Source organism: Rissa tridactyla, chromosome 3 (assembly GCF_028500815.1).
Source record: "Rissa tridactyla isolate bRisTri1 chromosome 3, bRisTri1.patW.cur.20221130, whole genome shotgun sequence".
Taxonomy (NCBI): domain Eukaryota; kingdom Metazoa; phylum Chordata; class Aves; order Charadriiformes; family Laridae; genus Rissa; species Rissa tridactyla.
In genome coordinates, this window is record NC_071468.1 from 49109714 (window position 1) to 49128412 (window position 18699).

Genomic DNA, 18699 nt, shown 5'->3' on the forward strand with positions numbered 1-18699 from the left:
ATTTATTTTACCATTACCAAATGTATTTGTTAGATGGCAAGTCAAACCCCAAACACAAACTGAAACAAAAAATAAATACACCGCCCCTGCAGATTTCTTTCTGGAGATCTCAAAATCTGACAGCTATTTAAAGTGTTGCTCATAATTTCACCTAAACAGATTTTATTTTTTAAGCCGAATTGAAGGGATGCTTTTCAGCAGAGTTTAAGGGATGCTTAGCTTGGAATGACTGATGAGGTTTGACCTCCTGGTCTGCCCAACTTCCAGTTCATGCACTACTGAGCTGCTAGTTGATCAGCTCCTGAACCCCTGCAGTTTACAGTACAGCATTTTAAAGTAAACCATTGCTGGGTTTGATTTGTCTCACAGTGCTATGCTGCAAACCACAGCACTAATATCTTAACAGCTGGGAACAGTAAATTCTTTGGCTCTCGTAATCTTTTTCAGGAAGACTCATCAATCATAGTCACTGGAAAAGGTAAGACCGCCCTAATGATAAGAGGCATAAATTTTAAATCAAATGCATTAGTTCAGTATAAGCATGCACACAACAACCACTCTGGAATAAAGGTGGTAGGAACAGCTCTGGTACAGACTTGTAGAGGGTACAAACATACAATGTCACTGCAGAGGTACAGGCACCTATGAAACACAATTCATCATCTTCTGAAGTAGATGTGTAAAATACATTTAATGAACAGAACTCTGAAAACTCTGCACTGAAAATAATGATTAAAAAAAAAAAGTCCACAGCTGGGAGCTCTGTTGTGGATGTCTGTGCCGCAGGGATCTGAATTTAGATGTATGCATCTAAAGTGTATTTCTAACACAGTCAGATCAAAGTCAACATCTTAAGCAAAACAAGTGGGCAGATACAAAAGTGTCCAGCCACAGTACTACTCTCTATTGAGGACCAACACCGTACTGTGCAGCTGAGGGTTAGTCCCTCCTCAGCTGCATCTGCTCCGCAGCACCTGCCAGCACCTTGGTGTTGGCCACAGAACTGTGCCAGCAAAAACTCTTGGAAGACATGCAGTTATGCTGACAGGACTGCTCCTTTCCTGGAGTATCTTGTTTGTTCAGAGACACAACATTAGCAGAATCTCCATCCATGGTGAGTGCTTTGCAGTGTGCTGAAATTTCTGCTCCACCAGAAAGCTGCAAGAATGGGCTTGCTCCTGGTCTGCCAAGGAGTAAAATTTCACTGCCTAAGCTATACCTCCTCCGTGGGCAGACCTGAACAGCTGCTTTTGGTTATCCGATGCTTTTCCTCCTATCAAAAATGTTGTTTCAAGCACGTGCCAGCAAATTTCAATGAACACCCCTCATCTAATTGTTTTAAATTTACGGCTTCAAGTCATTAAATACTTACACAGCCATTGCAACGAAATATATTTGCAGCATTTTTTTGCATATTAAACATGCCTAGAAACAGTTATTTTTGGAGGATTATTTAGAAAGCTTACTCTTGTTAGAAATGTGGGATGATTGATAAGCAACACAGCAAATACCTGGGTACCCGTTCTGGGGATGCAAAGTCAAAGGTGCAGTCAGTGAACCTATGGTTAAGTTCCCTCCATGTTTCAGGATGCAGAATACAATGCAGAAGTCTAGTCACAGATTTGATGAAGTAAAGGAGATGAGATAACCGTTACTGAAAATAAAGAGCACTACAGCAAAATGAAATGTGCTAGAAATCAGGGCTGTGAATCTGAAACAAGGGATTTCTCTAAGTATTCACTGCTGACATAACTCTATTTGCATTTATGTCAGTGGAAAAGCTCCAACTAATTTAGGTAGCTTTCAGCTAGGCTAACAATGAACAATTTTCACAATTCCACCCCTAATGCACACCACCTCAGCAGCCCATAGCTTATTGAGACTTCTAGCCCCGCTTCAACATCAGAGAGATCTTTGGAACCAAAAAGGTAGCCAGTGGTTTGCAAGCAGTAACTTCCCTTAGGAAAAACAGAATGGAAGTCTTTTTAGAAGTCTCTCAAACTTTCATATAGTCCAGCTATTCAAATTTTACTTAGTTGCTACTTGTTAGAAAGCAAGCATTGTGGACAAAATAGTTCTGACAAGATACAGATGATATGATTAGAAGCTAAGTAGACAGGTGCTTGTAGCACTGAAGATAGAGATGCAAATCAGGTATCAACCAGTGACAATTTCTCTGCCAAAGCCAAAACAGTATCTCAGTAAGCCCAAACGAGTTCAAAATACCTGAAGCAGTATTACATCTAAGTAGGCACAGGAGAGAATGAACTGTTGGGTGATTGAGCACTGTGTCCAGTTTTGGGCCCCTCACCACAAAAAAGACATTGAGGTGCTAGAGCAGGTCCAGAGAAGGGCTACAAAGCTGGTGAGGGGTCTGGAGAACAAGTTTTATGAGGAGTGGCTGAGGGAACTGGGTTGTTTAGTCTGAAGAGAAGGAGGCTGAGGGGAGACCTTATTGCTCTCTACAACTACCTGAAAGGAGGTAATGGCCTCAAGTCGCGCCAGGGGAGGTTTAGACTGGATATTCGGAAAAATTTTTACACTGAAAGGGTTATTAAGCATTGGAACAGGCTGCCCAGGGAAGCGGTTGAGTCACCATCCCTGGAGGTATTTAAAAGACGGGTAGACGTAGTGCTTAGAGATATGGTTAGGGGTGGTTTTTGTCAAGAGTTATGTTGATGGTTGGACTAGACGATCTGAAAAGGTCCCTTCCAACCTAGGCGATTCTATGAGTCAACAAGACAACAAGCAGGAGACTATATTTACCTAGTTTACTTTTTGGTGTTCTGGTTCCAACATAAGGCTGTCCAATAGAGCAATATGAAAATTTCAGACTACAATTCACCTGCGCGCCCTAATATTTCTCCTTCTCCACTCTGCTTCATTAGTTATATTCTTGTTTCAAAAAGTTCTTATTGTCAAGCTAGAATACCAATATTTTCATAGTATTTCTCTCCTGAAAAGAGTGCGGGTGTTCAGTATAACAAAGTTATCACTAGGAGAGAACACTGTTAAAGGAAATCAAAGGAGAAGAAATGTATTCTTCTTTAAAATAAATAAACAAGTTTGATTCTTCAATGCTGTAAAGAAAAGAAATATTATCTCACTCCCTTGCTGGCCCTGTATGGCTAACTGTAAACTTTGAAGCCTGCTGTACTTTGTCTGTTTTGCATATGGGACAATCTTTTCTTCCTGTATATTTTTACTGAAAAATGAAACAATTCATTAAGAAAGAAAAATAAAGAAAAAAATAAAGAAAGAAAAGGAGTGGAACACTCCTTTCTACTTAAGCTAAAAGTTGTTACAGACCACTTTGGAGCCCAGACTAAAACAATCAGGAGCAGCAAAAAGGTTCAAGGTTCAGCCTAAGCATGTCTGTTTCCCATTTACAATGGGAAGGCTGCTGAGAAACATGGCTCGTATGCACAGCCTCGCCTTCCCTGAAAATCTGCTTCTGTTTAAATGCACTTCTAGAAGAACAAGACAACTCTTTTGTTTTCAATAACAGAACATTTCCTAACTGAATATAAAAATCCTAGCTTTTAGGACAGGATTCTCTCAGTGTGGAAATTAGGAAGTTGGAAGTACGGCAGATCAAGGTACAGATCAGATATGTCTGAAGATACACAGACAACATACTGAGCCAAAGCAAACTTACATTCATTGCAAAAGGAAAAGCAGGGAGAGAAAACAGGGGTTACAAGGACTTCTTCAAACTGGTCCAATCTAGTGGTCCCTAGGTTACTCAGCTATGGAAACTGTGATTACTTGTCCTTGGTAAACTAGAATAACAGCCTTCAGAAAGGCCAAGGTGCAGCTGGAGCTGAACTTGTCAAAGAACACAAAGAATAATAAGGGCTTCTACAGGTATGTCAGACAGAAAAGGAAGGTCAAAGAAAGCATACCCACTGCAATGAACGTGACTGGCAAACTGATAATAACAGATGAGGAGAAGGCTGAGGTACTCAACAACTTTTTTTGCCCCAGTCTTCACTGGCAACCTCTCTCCCCACACCTCTTGAGTGAATGGATCGCAAGGCAGGGACTGGGGGAGAAAAGTCCCTCCCACTGTAAGAGAAGATCAGGTTCATGACCACCTGAGGAAACTGAACATACATAAGTCTATGGAACCTGACGAGATGTATCCCAGAGTCCCAAGGGAACAAGCTGAGGTAGTTGCCAAGCCACTCTCCATGACATTTGAAGAGTAATGGCAGTCAGGTGACTGGAAAAAGGGAAACATTGCACCCATTTGTAAAAAGCATAGAAAGGAGGACCCTGGGAACTACCTGTCAGCCTCACCTTTGTTCCTGGAAAGATCTTTGTTCCTGGAAAGATCATGGAACAGATCCTCCTAGAAGCTATGTGAAGGCACATGAAGGTGATTCAAGACAGCCAGCATGGCTTAACTAGGGGCAAGTCCTGCCTGACCAACCTAGTGGCCTTTTATGATGGAGTAACTACATCAGTGGACAAGGGAAGAGCTATGGATGTTGTCTATCTGGACTTCTGTAAGGCCTTTGACATGGTCCCCCACAACATCCTTCTAAATTGGAGAGATATGGACTTGATAGGTGGACTGTTTGGTGGATGAGGAATTGGCTGGGTGGTCACATTCAGAGAGTAGTGGTCAACAGCTCAATGTCCAGACAGAGATCGGTGACAAGTGGTGTCCCTCAGGGGCCCATACTGCGAAAAGTATTGTTTCATACCTTCATCAAAGACCAAAGACACAGACAGTGGGATCGAGTGCACCCTCAGCAAGCTTGCAGATGACACCATGCTTAGTGGTGAGGTTGACATGCCTGAGGAATGGGATGCCATCCAGAGGGACCTGGACAGGCTCAAGAAGTGGGCCTGTCTGAACCTCACAAGGTTCAACAAGGCCAAGTGCAGGGCTCTGCACGTGGTTTGGTACAACCCCTGATTATCAGTACAGGCTGGGGGATGGAGGGATTGAGAGCAGCCCTGCCAAAAAGGACTTGGGGATACTGGTGGATGAAAAGCTGGACAATGTGCACTTGCAACCCAGAAAGCCAACCATATCCTGGGCTACATCAAAAGAAACATGGCCAGCAGGTCAAGGGAGGTGATTCTGCCCCTCTACTCCGCTCTGGTAAGACCCCACTTGCAGTACTGTGTTCAGCAGTACTGAGTACTTTCCTGAGCCCTCAGTGCAGGAAAGACATGGACCTGTTGGAGCAGGTCCAGAGGAGGGCCACAAAAACAATCAGAAGGCTGGAGCACCTCTCCTGTGAAAACAGGCTGAGAGGGTTGGGGTTGTTCAGCCTGGAGAAGAGAAGGCTCCAGGGAGACCTTATTGCAGCCTTCCACTACTTTACTTAAAGGGGGCTTATAAGAAAGATAGAGACAAACTTTTTGGCAGGGCTAGCTGCAATAGGACAAGGGGTAATGATTTTAAACTAAAAGAGGGTGGATTCAGACTAGATATAAGGAAGAAATGTTTTACAACGAGGGTGGTGAAACACTGGCACAGGTTGCCCAGAGAGGTGGGAGATGCCTCATCCCTGGAAACATTCAAGGTCAGGTTGGATGGGGCTCTGAGCAACTTGATCTAGTTGAAGATGTCCCTGCTCATTGCAGGGGGGTTGGACTAGATGACCTTTAAAAGTCCCTTCCAACCCAAACTGTTCTGATTCTATGAATGTCATATGGGCCATACAGAATTTCCCTTAGCCCAGACAGCCCTAGTGCGCCCCTCTGTGGCATGTGTAAAGGGATGGCTGGGATTTCCCAGTACCCACAATATCCTGATTACCTCTTCTAGGCTGCTTTTAAGAAAACTTCAGTGTGCAGCCTGCCAGGAACAAGGATTGCCACTGTTCAACTATGCCACTGTGCACAGAAAGGGATTGGCTTTCCCTCTACAGGGAGGGAAAGATCCATGACAGCTCCATAACCACCATCTAAAATTAAGTGGAATTAGAGCAGGGGTGAGAAAGGAGCAGCAAGGAAGTTTCGTATGAATCTCAGTTCAAGCTTCAAGGATTGTAACAATATGCGCTTTAAGGCTTCTTCACAACAGTTGCTTAAGTTGGCTCTAGAATAAATGAAGAATCACACTTCATGAACTTCAGTGGCTAGAAATAATTACACATATTTGTTAGTGGTTGTTACTGATCAGTTTTGTATTCAAACCAGAACTCTGTTTTAACCCCAGTGCCTGAAGGAACGTTAGAACTGTGACTGAGGGTGCTCAGTTCTGGTTCAACCAGGAACTGATTATATCACCTCCTATGGTCTGTGCTGTACACAAAAACAGATGATCCTGGCAGGCTTTTCATATATGAATACATTGATGGAAAAGATGTATCATACTGTGTCTATAACTGAAAAACAGCTATAAAACATAACCTACAAAAAAAATAGTGTCCCCCATTAGAAACAATGCTTAAGCTTGCCAGAAAGAGACCACAGAAAAAAACCTGATTTTCCCCCTCCACTCCTCACGGTTTTCTGCTCTGCTATTATTTTTAAAGAGTGTTTTCACTGTTTATAAGGGGAAACAACGTTCACTTGGTGTTGAGTAGAAAGAAAACAGGGAAATGCAACTGCAAAGCCGCAAAACTTGACAAGACCGCCACTATTAAGTAATTTTAATTGATGGATTTCAGTCGATTATTGCCCTTTAGCTTTCTTACCTCCACCTTTTAACTTACCCATCTAGAAGAGATGTTAGCAAAGGGGCCACATCTGCAAATACTGCGTCTTGAGACTCCGAAGCACTGTAAACTCTAAGGAGCAAAGTGCAATGATTAACTGAAGAAAAAAAATATAACTATGTTGTCACAATACAAGAATACAAACTAGGGAAAATATAGGCCAGTGACTTTAAACTTGTGACCTGCTGACATTGCTATGTCGGGGGACTGAAAATAAGAACTCCAAATCTCTCGCACACTTTTTTGGAGTGGCTGTTGTCTGTGCTGGAGGGAGCGACCCACACGTGTACACTTGTGGCTCTCTGACCTCATCCTAATCTTCTGCCTGCCCCTCTGGCAGACAGAGTCTTTTTTCAGTCTGTACTGGATTCCTGTCACCTTCTCCCACCTACCAGACTGTGAAATATCCCTGCTGCCCGCTTCTCCTTTGTGTCACACTAAGGGAGGGAGTGGTCACGTTGTACTCCCCTTTAGACGTGGATAAGGTCTGGGGAAAAAAAGAGCTACAGAGGATGTAAACTTGCCTCAGGAATTGTCTCAGAAGAGTCAGTGGCAGAACAGAATTCAGAAGGCCCCTGGGGGTCATGTTTAAGGATGCGCTGTCTTTGTGGGTAGCATCAGCCTAAGGTATTTCCACTCCCACCCCTGCTGAACTATCTACTATGAAATAAACGTTTCTCACTGGAGGGAAGACTTTCTTTCACATTGTGATGTAGATTTCAGACTAAATTTTAAACAGAATGAAAGACAATTAAATAGAATGAGTTATTCTTCCTCTTAGAAAAGAGCAACGACAGTACAATCCTTGGGCCAACACAATGATGTCTAAAATGACTGCATGTATTTTTTCAAATTCCAGGAAAAAAAAAGCTAACACAGGGCTCTTCAAAGAACTTTTTCTTCCAACCCTTTCAACTATCGAGTTTGTACCACATAAAATCAAGACCCAAAAATAGGAAATCAAAGGGAGGAAATTCTGATCATAAAATATGGACATCCTAACTCATTCATTTCTTCTCTAGCACACCAAAAATGTATCCTCCCCAAGATTACAGCCTGTAGCACGTACTGTTTATAGAAGATGAACAGAATCTAAAACATGAATGTCATCAGACACACTGAAGCATTTGAGGTATGAATGTTTATCTTTGGGAAAAAGCTTCCTTTTCTGATATCTTTCTGTTGTGACATCGGTTTTGTTTGTTTAGCTCTGTTTTCCAATGAGTGATGTGTGCTCTTTATAGCTTATAGCAAAACAATTAATTAGAAACAGGAATTTTGGTAGCAGCAAACATTACAAAGCATAGTTACTTCCCTGTGTATATAGCGTACTAACACACGTTACTTAGCAGTATTCTACAGCTTGTATATGATCCTACAAGTTTAACTGAATTAAGACATAGTGTGCTTTTTAGCGTTTACTCAAGCCTCTTTGTATATCTGACCACGATCTGGGCACTACCGTCTGTAGCCTGCACAAATGTAGATATTTGTATTCATGTTGTCCATAAATAAGACTGTACAGACGGATCTCTGATAAACAGATACAGAATTAGAGTCAACCCACTTAGTTTAGTGTTCTATTCCTGACAATAGCCAGAGGAAGGAGTAAGAAACACTATGGCGGCTGGAAACGCAATAATTAATCTCTGTGTCGCTGTGTCGCACCCTAATCCTTAAAAGCTGTAAACTGGCCTCAAAAACTGAAATATCAGTTGAATCTCCGTTTCAAAAAAAATATTATTAGAATTAGTATTCAGTTTCTTTTTGCATCTTGCTGAATTCTTGGCCTGGAGTAACATCCTGTGGCAATGTGTTCCACAGTCTAATTGTAAGTTGCATGAAAATGTACTCTCTTTAATCAGGAAAGGAGCTCTTGTCTGGCTTGATGGACAAATACTGCTTGTCTTGCCATTCCATTGATGTGCTGTCATACTACACTGAGAAACCAACAAATATGCAGAGATGTGGCACAGTTTGTACTGGGAGGACAGACACTGAATAGCAATACTCCATCCTTGCTTTGCATGCATACCCACATATGCTTCAGTAAACTCTGCGCATCAAATCTGCAAGGTCAATATAAGTGAGCAAAAACACTTCCAAACACTTTCCTCTACTTCATTTATCATCTGCAATCGATGAAATATTCATTAGCACCAGGTCCTCCATCTTAACCAACTAGGTCTCTAACTCAGTATGTGCTGAGATGGTATTTTTTTCTTAATACATCAAAACATCTCAGAGCTACTACATAAAAAAAAAAAAGAGCCACCTTAAAAAGGTATTTTAGTGATGAGAACATTCATACTGTCTTCACTTGCTGTTGATGGGTTTTGCTATCTAATAAAGCAAACAGATTGCAACCTGCCACAATCAGGGCTAGAATCAACCAGTCTTAGTAGACTGTTTGCACTAAGTAGTACAGCCATAGCTAACTATGTCAAGTTCAGGTTCTGGTGGCCGTTCAGAGGAAAGGCACAGGGCTCCATGTTACAGTAACTACTCCAAATATTTACTCAACTTCCTAAAGGAGTTTTACTGCCACTATTTAGCTGCTGTGGTTCAAATCTTGGACCAGATGATCCTTGAGGTCCCTTACAACCTGGTATTCTATGATTCTATGAAATGCTACCAGTACCCAAATGAAATAGTTTAAAGTTGGCTTGAACTAGTTTATGCTACACTGTAATCACAGCACTGGCTGAAGCATGGACACCCGCTTAATTAGAGACCATGAAAGATGCAGCAAATCCAGAGAATCTCTTTTTGTAAGCCCATGTATTTTTACCAGAATGATGACAGATTTGTCCCTGTGTAGCGATTAATGTTAATTTCACCTTGAAAATTCTGAGCTTCTTTTTTATTTTGCTAACTGATTCACCAATAAAATTATAAAAGCATAACATGCTGAAAGCTGGAATTTTCTTCCTGAGCTGAAATCAAATATTTTGACATTTATTAGTTCCATAAAACTTTGCTAAAAAAAATAAACATTTTTGAGTTCATAAGAACCATATGCTCTTCTGTTTATAAAAAAGAGCTGTGCTGGGACACTGAAAAAACATTCCCCAAGAACTGCATTCTTTGGGGGATTTACATTTTTTTAACCCTTTTCCTGATTATCAGGATCTACACCACATGTCCAGAGTCACAGCATCTCTGGAGTCCCGTGTCAATACCATTAACGGTTTTGCTCTACAGAGTTGAATTCCAGCATTATTCTGCATGTACTTCAGCTGGTACGGCTGCATTAGGTATAGTTGGAGGCTGAAAAGAACTACTTTGAGTAGGTCAGCAGACATGCAAGGGGGCCATGAACCTTGAGAGATCGCATATGCCTTGTATCAAGGGAGTCCTACAACCTATGGAGTCAGCAAAGCATTCCCAAGATTTGCATTATCTCAGGAATTTTTAGTTGTTTGATGGCCTACACAACAGCAGTCCCCAGTCTTCGCGAGCAGAAAAAGGCAGCATCCGAGAAGGATGCCTCAAGGAAAGGGTGAATGACTGGCAATGTTTAGCAAACCTACAGCAGTTCAGGCTGAACAGGCTCAGACCTTAAGTTTAAACCAGGACAGATAGTTCATGTTGGATACATGTGACTTTAAACCAAGTTTTGCCTTCAAGCAAGGAAGCGTGAAATCGTCCTCATGTGTTGTTTCGAGAGGATTTTGAAGCATGGTTCAGGATACAGAGCATACTGTATGAGTCATTGCAACGTATAGATGCAAAGTTTGGATTAGAAAAAAGGCATGAGGCAAAATTTTGTATCTCTTCATTTACAGAGATCTCATTTGTATTAATTTAACTCTTCGTTTCTGTTTTCAGAGGTTCAGGTCAGCTCCATTCTGAAAGAACATCAGGCACCTTTCAGCCTGACTCCGTGCAGTTTTCTGTGTTCTGTTGGCGTCTCATAAGGCACAAGCACCAATTAAAACCCTTAACACAGCTGGTGCATTCAAAATCTCTCTTGCTTATGTGGATTCTTGACCATCTAATAAGGAAAGTGGTTACACTACAGCCTTTCCCTTGGGGAGTGCTTATTTACATGCCACTACTCCACCCTGCTGTCCATGCTGAGGCCATTTTAACTGTAAGTTAAAAGAAGCATGGCTAAACATCAAGTCTTACAAGTCCTCAGTCCAGTTTCTGGCTCAGTCATGCTGTATGTCTAATGTTGAAGTCACACAATCCACCTCAAGTCCTTACCTTAAAAATGTGGATAACATTTTGCTATCTCGCAACATGTTGCAAGGATCACCAGAGCTACTCAGACTGCGAAAAGGGTAAAATAAATCTCTACACAGGTTTCAAGCTTAGGCATATCAGTAGTCTTCACTACGAGGGAAGATTAAATGTGTCATCTATATCCTGAAGTGCATTATTCTGTCCTGGGAAGAATGTGAATACAACATAAATAAAAAAATATGAACATTACCTTCTAACCAATGCCTACTAAAAAATTAGCCTTCACTATACAAATCTTCCAGCAATGCAGACTGCTACACAGGACTACTCACCTCTCAAACTGAAAAGTCTTGTTTATTGATGCATGACCAGGACGGCTACACTTTACAAGGACAGTTTCCTAAGAGAAAAACAAAATACTTAGAGTTAATATCTTAGACACACACACGCACACACACAAAAGGAAATAGTTATCATTTCTAACATTCCAGGTGACAGTAGTAATTAAGGGTCATGAAGTCCAAGGCCCTTCTCCAGCAGTCACCAAGACATGAGGCTTTAGAGCCTGTATACTGCAGTGAACTAGCAAGACCACAAGAAAGAATTTCAAAACACATTCAGATTATTAAAGAACAACCAACACAAACTATGCATACTTAAGTGCAAAAAAAGAAAGATCGAAGCCCTTACCTGAACTTCTTATGTGCCTGGAAAGCCACAAGCAAATAAACCCAACCTCCCTAACTGCTGCCACAGGCAGAAAAAATGGCAAAAAAGAGCCCCTTATTTATTATAGGGACAGTTTCACAGTGCCTTTTCAGATTATATATCTGTGCCTAGAACTGATCAGAAGACACACATTTCACAGAATTACGTGCTAGTCCACAACTGTAAGAAAGAGCTGCACTAGCACAATTGCTAGAATTCCATGAGTTTTTAGTGAAATACATTTTTGAGATGGATTATACAGTAGTTTTGTAAGTCTGACAGATATGTAAGCAGCTCCTTAAACTATTACCAGAGTGTCTGGCATGTCTTATATAGCAACATCTGTGCCCTTCCACTCCTTGTGGCATATGTTGCTTAATTGCAGAGAAAAGTAAAGAAAAAAAATGTGGGGGTTTACAACAATTTGGGTGGAAGCTCACTATCACACAAAATACTCCATCTAATTCAAGGAGGTTTCCTAGTTTACTAACGTGCGGTTACATTACTGCATTTGATGGGAGTGCGGAAATTCCTACTGTGCTTCAGACAAGTAGCTCGGAGTGCTGAACTAACGGCCTTCAAATGAGTATTGCCACAGAATGAAGCTGTAAAGAGCTGAGCAAATAATGACTGCATAACAGCATGTCCAGCATGCAAATGGCTAATAAAAATCAAATTTCTTGTGTTGAGTTTATAAGTATTTCTTCCTCTTTGGAGAAGGCCAACGTATCATTATCCACTTAATGATGACAACACTCACTCTACAGAATGAGCTATGTTACCCGTACCAGTACTGGCAAACCTAGCAGCTCTATAGATGTGAGTACACCACTTTGCTCCAAAATAGCCTGACACAGAAATTCTAACAGGATCGGTAACCAACAGACTGTGAGGAAAGGAGGGAAGGAAGGAGAAAAAAAAAGAAAAAAAAGGAAAAAAAAGGAAAAGGACACAGAGTTATGGAACACGTTTCTGATTCTGATATCAAATTTGACCAGCTTTCCCTTTGTGAGAAATTGGACATAAAAAACTCTATTTGCATAACATAAAGAATTGTTAATAGGCAGAAGTTTCATATGAACATTGGGAACGACCTTCCTTTCTCAGATCGGTACGGCCTAACACATCCATCACGGCTGGTGGCCTCCAGAATCTCATCAGGTTTCCCTGTCAATAGTGCTCATTAAATCCATACAGCTGTCTCACATGAACACTGAAGAACCTTTTTTTCACCCCAGAGTCACAGAATACTCCCAGTCTGAGTTCTTTCAGGGCAATACAAATCATGGAAATGATAAAAGGATACTTCATAAATATTCACAATCTGTCCTGACACCCAAGCCTGACTTCCCAAGACTGGGGAGCTGTTCAGTAAGTGAAATTCAGTAAGGCAGAGAAGTAATTTTAAATGAGTCATATATAATAGTGGATATAGACACGATCACAGAATCCAGCTGTGGGAATTATCATTTCTTATTGTTTGTTACAGCACATCTGCTGAAGGCTATGCCCCCTTTCCAAAGACTACTGCTCCACAGCACAGCCCATGTAAGGGACACTGCTACCGCTCCTCGTGTTTCACTGTCAACTTCAGTGCTACTGGCTGACACAGCACTGAGGCTGACATGGACAGCTTAAAGGATCCCCCACACTGAGTAAGCACCAGGGAAAGAAATCTCTGAGGAGATTTCCCCTCTCTGGGGATGGTGATAAGCAACTGGGGAACTATAATGTCTCCAACTGCTATAGCTACATCCATCTGACCTATTACAAAATTATCTCCCATGAAAAGGAGGGTCTTGGATGTCTTGGATGAGTTAATTCATGTTTTCCCAGTCCTATCTTGAAGAAACAGCAGAATCTTGCACCTTCCCTGATATGCACAACAGCCTCTTTGCTATCCCCTTTTTCTCAACTACTCACAAGTGACAACCTTCTCAAAATTATCTGAAAGGAATTAAGGACATAGAGGCAGCCAGTTTCTTTTCTCTGTGCCAAAGGAAGTTGGATTCAAACATCACTTCAGGTGTTACGCTACAGCAGGTGCCTCAGGTGCCTACGTAGTCGTGGAGACAAACATATTTAAAGTTTAATTCAGATCTAGGTGAATGATTTTCCCTCTGGAGGTGGCTGCTTTTCTTCAGCGACCACAGGGGGAGTCTGGAGTGATGATAGGCACCTCATTTAAGTGTCTACAATTGGTGTCGTGAATCCAGGCGAAAACATAGCTACTCATTCAAACGTGACACCTATATTCACTAGTACCTATACTCACGGCACATCCTGCCAGAGATGGATGAAACTACAGAAAAGCAGCAGGTGGGATCCTAGACCAGAATGACAGAATGGTTGAGGATGGAGGGGAGTTAGAGAGATCATTCAAGGACAACCCTCTGCTCAGAGCAGGGTCAGCTACAGCAAGTTGCCCAGAATCATGTCCCGTCAGGTTTTGAGTATCTCCAAAGACAGAGACTCCACGCCCTCTGTGGGCAACCTGTTTCATTGTTTTACTGCCCTCATGCTTCTTCTCATCTTTAAGCTGAATTTCCTGTATTTCAATTTGAGCCTATTCCTCAGCTTGTCCTGTCACCACCCAGAAGAGTCTGAGCATTCAGTACTTCATTTACTCCTTTTCTCAGGTAGTGACAATACTGGCGGTGCCACTCAGTGTCCTAATCTATGTGGAATAGTTCAACCTGATGTTCAGTGTGTACTCACTCTCTGCCATTACTGCACAATAAGCTTCAGGAGAAAGGCTCAGGCAGTTGTCACTGTTATGCTAAGAAGCCGGGCATACATGGGAAAGCAAAAAGAAATCTTAAAGTAGCTCAAAAACTGAAATGAAATACTCTTCTGCACATCCAGTAAAATCCTAAGCCTTTTTCAGACTTAGAATCAGAATAATGATTCTCTAGACAAGATAAGCAGAGTTATAGAAAAGATCACGTGTCTTTTGAATAATGATACAAATATCTAAATAAAGAAAAGAAAAAATACTCAAAGACGACACTAAACAGAATTAATGTATTCTCAATCTCACAAAAAGATACACAGCCATTCTGTCCCAGTGTCAGTTCTGTCTATCTACAGGCAGTTTGAAGGAAATCTTAACACTGCTGTCTTCTGCTCCTGGCAGAATGGAAGCAAAGCTACTATATACTGCAAAGAGCAGAGATGTGACAGATAAGCATTTTACTAGCACAATCCAGGAACAATGTCAAGCTGAAGCTCTTCCAGATGATCCAACCATAGTTTCCAATATGTATGCTGGACTGTGTTGTGACTGTGGTTCTCAAATGCAGCTCTACTTTCTAATGAACATTAGTTCTAAAATGATCATAGCAGAAAACTGCCTGGTTATGCTACACATATGAAGTATTTTCAGGAAAAAATCTGGAAAGCAAAACGAATAGACTCAGCAGCACTATTATAGACAGTCTTCTTTCACCTTGACCTAAAATTTCCTTTAGATCATAAATACTTGTCTGGAAAATGGTTAACTTGTTTCCAGAAATAGGAGCGTTGACTGTGTTGAGCCTAAAAGCTCAGTAACAAATCAAGTCCGTAATTTTATCTGAAAATTGCATATTTATCCTAGCCACAAGCATAACACTTTCAGTCGTTAAAAGCAAAATAAGCAGGCAATATACATTGTTTTCCTTTACTTTTGTTAGATTAGTCTAAATTGACTGCTTTTTGTAGCAAGTCAGTTGTACTTTTATCCTCCTTCATGAACTTGAATACTTTAAACAAATATACTTTTTTTTTTCTCATTAAAAAATTCATATTAAGAAACTAACACAAAGACTTAAGGTGTTTGATCAAAACTAGACAGCATTTTAACCAAATAAATGTCAAGGCAAACCAATAAAACATTTGAAGTTAATGTTGTGTTTTCCAAAAAAAGGAAGTTACTATCTTGCAAGTTTCGTTTTACAATCAAGTCCATGCATACGTTTATTTTCCTGGAATATTTCATAAGGACTTTTAAACATGAGAACAGGTTAGCATACTGATGGTTACTAGGTCACTGCTTCATGTAAACTAAACCTCAAATTAGCATAAGCAAGCAGACATTGCTTTGCCTGTAAACATATAGATGCTGCAGTATATCAGATATCTCTATGAAATAGTTCAAAACCTAAATATTATCTAATTTAATCTTCATGCAATAAAATTGAACATGTCAGAAATAGCCATGGCATTTTACAGTACAATAAATGGGTCATGGCATACAGAATACTACGTCTACCATTACAGATCAGTTTTTTATCTCCTGACATATTTACTCTTTCTTAGCTGCCTCTTCATGTGCTCCATTAGTTTCCTAATTGCATATATATATATCTATCTCTCAAAGTATCCACTTTATGCAAGCGAGATCTGCCTAATGAAGCTATAATTTGGGGAGATTTCAATGCATAACATATTGTAGGTCACTTCAGCAATATTTTAAGCACTACACTATAGAATAGAATTTCGCTAATCACCATGTAAGTAACAGCGAGCAGCCAACTAAGAACTATAGCGGCTAAGAAAATTAAGACCCAAGTTAATACTTCCACCTTAGCTCACACTACTGTGCATTTTTAAATTTTCTATCTTGGTAATGGCCTCAATTAATGCTGGAATGTCATCTGGATTTGCAGCCTCAATGCTCATTGTCCTTACTCTGATGGATCTAAGCCAGGACACTTTAACATGCTTCACTGCAGTACCACGTAGCCTTCTGTGGTTCATGAGATATCATATTTCTCTCTGAATGCATTTGTTGTGTTGCAATAATAAAATGAAAAAAGCCTGACATAATTTTAGAAATAGTTACAGTAAATACCAGTGGCTCAAAAGGACTGACTGCAGGAAGTCTGCAGTGGTTTCACTACTGCAAACACAGCCTCCGGTTCATGGATGACTGGACCAGCAGAAGCTCCAAGCTATTACCACTACAAAGAATCAGGATGAAAACAGCACAAATTACCTGCTGTTGCACCCATGGGTTATCAAAGCTGGGCACTGATTGACAAGAAAGTACCTAATTGATATTTTTGTGTAAACCACATGTCCCTCCTGTTTCTCCCTCCCAGTATCTATGAATGTGCTTTTGAATTTCACCATCAAATACTCACATCATCAACTGCATATGCCACTTTTTCTGAAAAGCTTCTTTGCCTGTAAGAAAAAAAAAGTCAACAGGGAAAAAACAGTATTTTTCAAACCAGAAATGATCCATTTAGCTCAGGAAAGTCAATGCTCAAAATGTCTGTGAACTACACATTGTCTGAAGAGTACCTTTCAGAATTGCCATCATTATTGTACCCCATGTACATACTAACACCACAGTTAATTGTGAATAAAAAACAAATTAAGATGCAATCAAGCAAAATAATCCACTTAAAAAAAAGAAATTTAGAACAAACCCAATTAAGACTAATTCACATGCAAACCATCCTATTATCCTGAGATTGTAATGTGAGTTTGTAACAAGAGGCTTTCGCTTTGGAACATTAAAGTGAAAAACACCATATTTTTATGATTTTGTCCCTGATCTCACGTCCATTACTAGTCCAAAAACTGACTGGGATTGCTGAGGTATATAAATCCATTCATGCGTGTGTTTTGAGAACCACTCCTTAGTTTTACAACTAAGTTTTATTTAAATTACTTTTTGATATATTAAGAAAAGTTAGTCTTAACAATTGTTTGTCTGGCCCAGCCTATCCTGTTTTACACTGCAATTCAGGACCTGATTGCCCTGTTTCATACAGTTACAAAAACAGGGAGTGGGTTCCTTCCCAGGTAAATCAAGCACAGGTTAATGCAATTCCCCCTTCAGGCTCCTTGAAATCTCGTCTGCTATTTTTGATGTTGTTTTAATAAAAACAATTAATAAACTTTAAAACGCTGAATGTACTGTTTTAGAATTACCATCCAGCAAAAGTAAAATAAAGCCCCAAATCAGTTATTTAGTGATAGGATAAGTGATAATGTTACTGTTTTCTAGCCACCCACCTAGTTTTCCCCTTCTTTCTTTCTTTCTTTCTTTCTTTCTTTCTGTATATTTCAGTCCCTAACTTCTTTCATGTCCGTCATCTATGGAGAATTCAGCTTGTTATAGCACATACTTGCATCTAATCCTTCTTTTCCTTTTGGACCTTGGAATGTTTTGACACTTCAGTTACAGTAAGTGTATTATAAATTAGGGATGCAGAGCCAAATTATACTGAAATAGAATTACACCAGTGTTTGTGCTGACAGCAAATCTGTTCTATAGGATTACAAAACAACTGTAATGCTGAGTGCGTTTCTCTACCCACGACTTCTGACAGTTATTACATTACTGTATCACAGAATTTGTATAGGATAGTGAATATACTCTAAACTGATTGCAGCTGTGTTACTTCTGCCAAGGCAGTGATAATCCTGGCTTGGCAGAAGAGCTACAGCTTTCTATTTGGGTGGACATACTTTTAAACAAGGGGATGAGATTGGCTAAAGCCAATTTAGCAGGCAAAACAAAAGGAAACAGTAATTAGTTTTTATGATACCATCATCATCATCCTACACACATAAAACCAGAAAAATCAAGAACACAGTTCTTTTCAAACACACATATAACTATTGTTTTCTCTGTATATTAATTATGAGTCAGCTAAGATCTAACACAGCGAAAATAAATTACCTATCTTGTGATATCGAATGTCCAGCAGCAGTGTCAAAAGGTAGTAATGGTCGGATTCTGCAGTGGACTCTGATATTTCCTCTCAGTTCCTAGGTTTAGAATATTAAGATGCATTTAACAAATTACTGGAGAGGACAAATACACTGGAAATTGTGAAGCAGACATGAAAGTGTTTAAGAGAGCAGGTGTTTACAACATCACAGCCTTAGATTCTGTGGAGAGAAAAATAGTATCGATACCATTTTCCTTAAGAAGTGAGGAGAAAGTACTTGAGGAAGCATGAGCTCTTCAGAGCTCTGGAATGGTACAGCCCTCTCCAGTCTATATGAAAAAAATAAAGGCTTTCAATCTGAGACATTTCCCCCTCTTCAGTCTCCTTCCTCTTCACTTGAGCTTCTTCAGACACCTGTATTAACTCAACAGACAAGATTACCCACT

At 40.3% G+C, this 18699-nt stretch overlaps 1 protein-coding gene across 3 annotated transcripts in view; it reads right to left on the reverse strand.

Moving 5' to 3' along the window:
* The window catches only part of KIF25 (kinesin family member 25), a 45677-nt gene that overhangs the window by 13684 nt on the left and 13294 nt on the right, over window positions 1-18699 (reverse strand). The window contains exons 6-10 of one of the 3 annotated variants that reach the window (XM_054197246.1): window positions 18262-18350; window positions 16709-16751; window positions 11207-11274; window positions 6681-6755; window positions 1512-1610 (exon numbers count right to left, since the gene is read on the reverse strand). In XM_054197246.1, the coding sequence (XP_054053221.1) occupies window positions 1512-1610; window positions 6681-6755; window positions 11207-11274; window positions 16709-16751; window positions 18262-18350 (374 nt within the window). The remainder of the gene's footprint in view (window positions 1-1511; window positions 1611-6680; window positions 6756-11206; window positions 11275-16708; window positions 16752-18261; window positions 18351-18699) is intronic. The other 2 variants (XM_054197248.1, XM_054197247.1) reach the window with 2 other exon arrangements.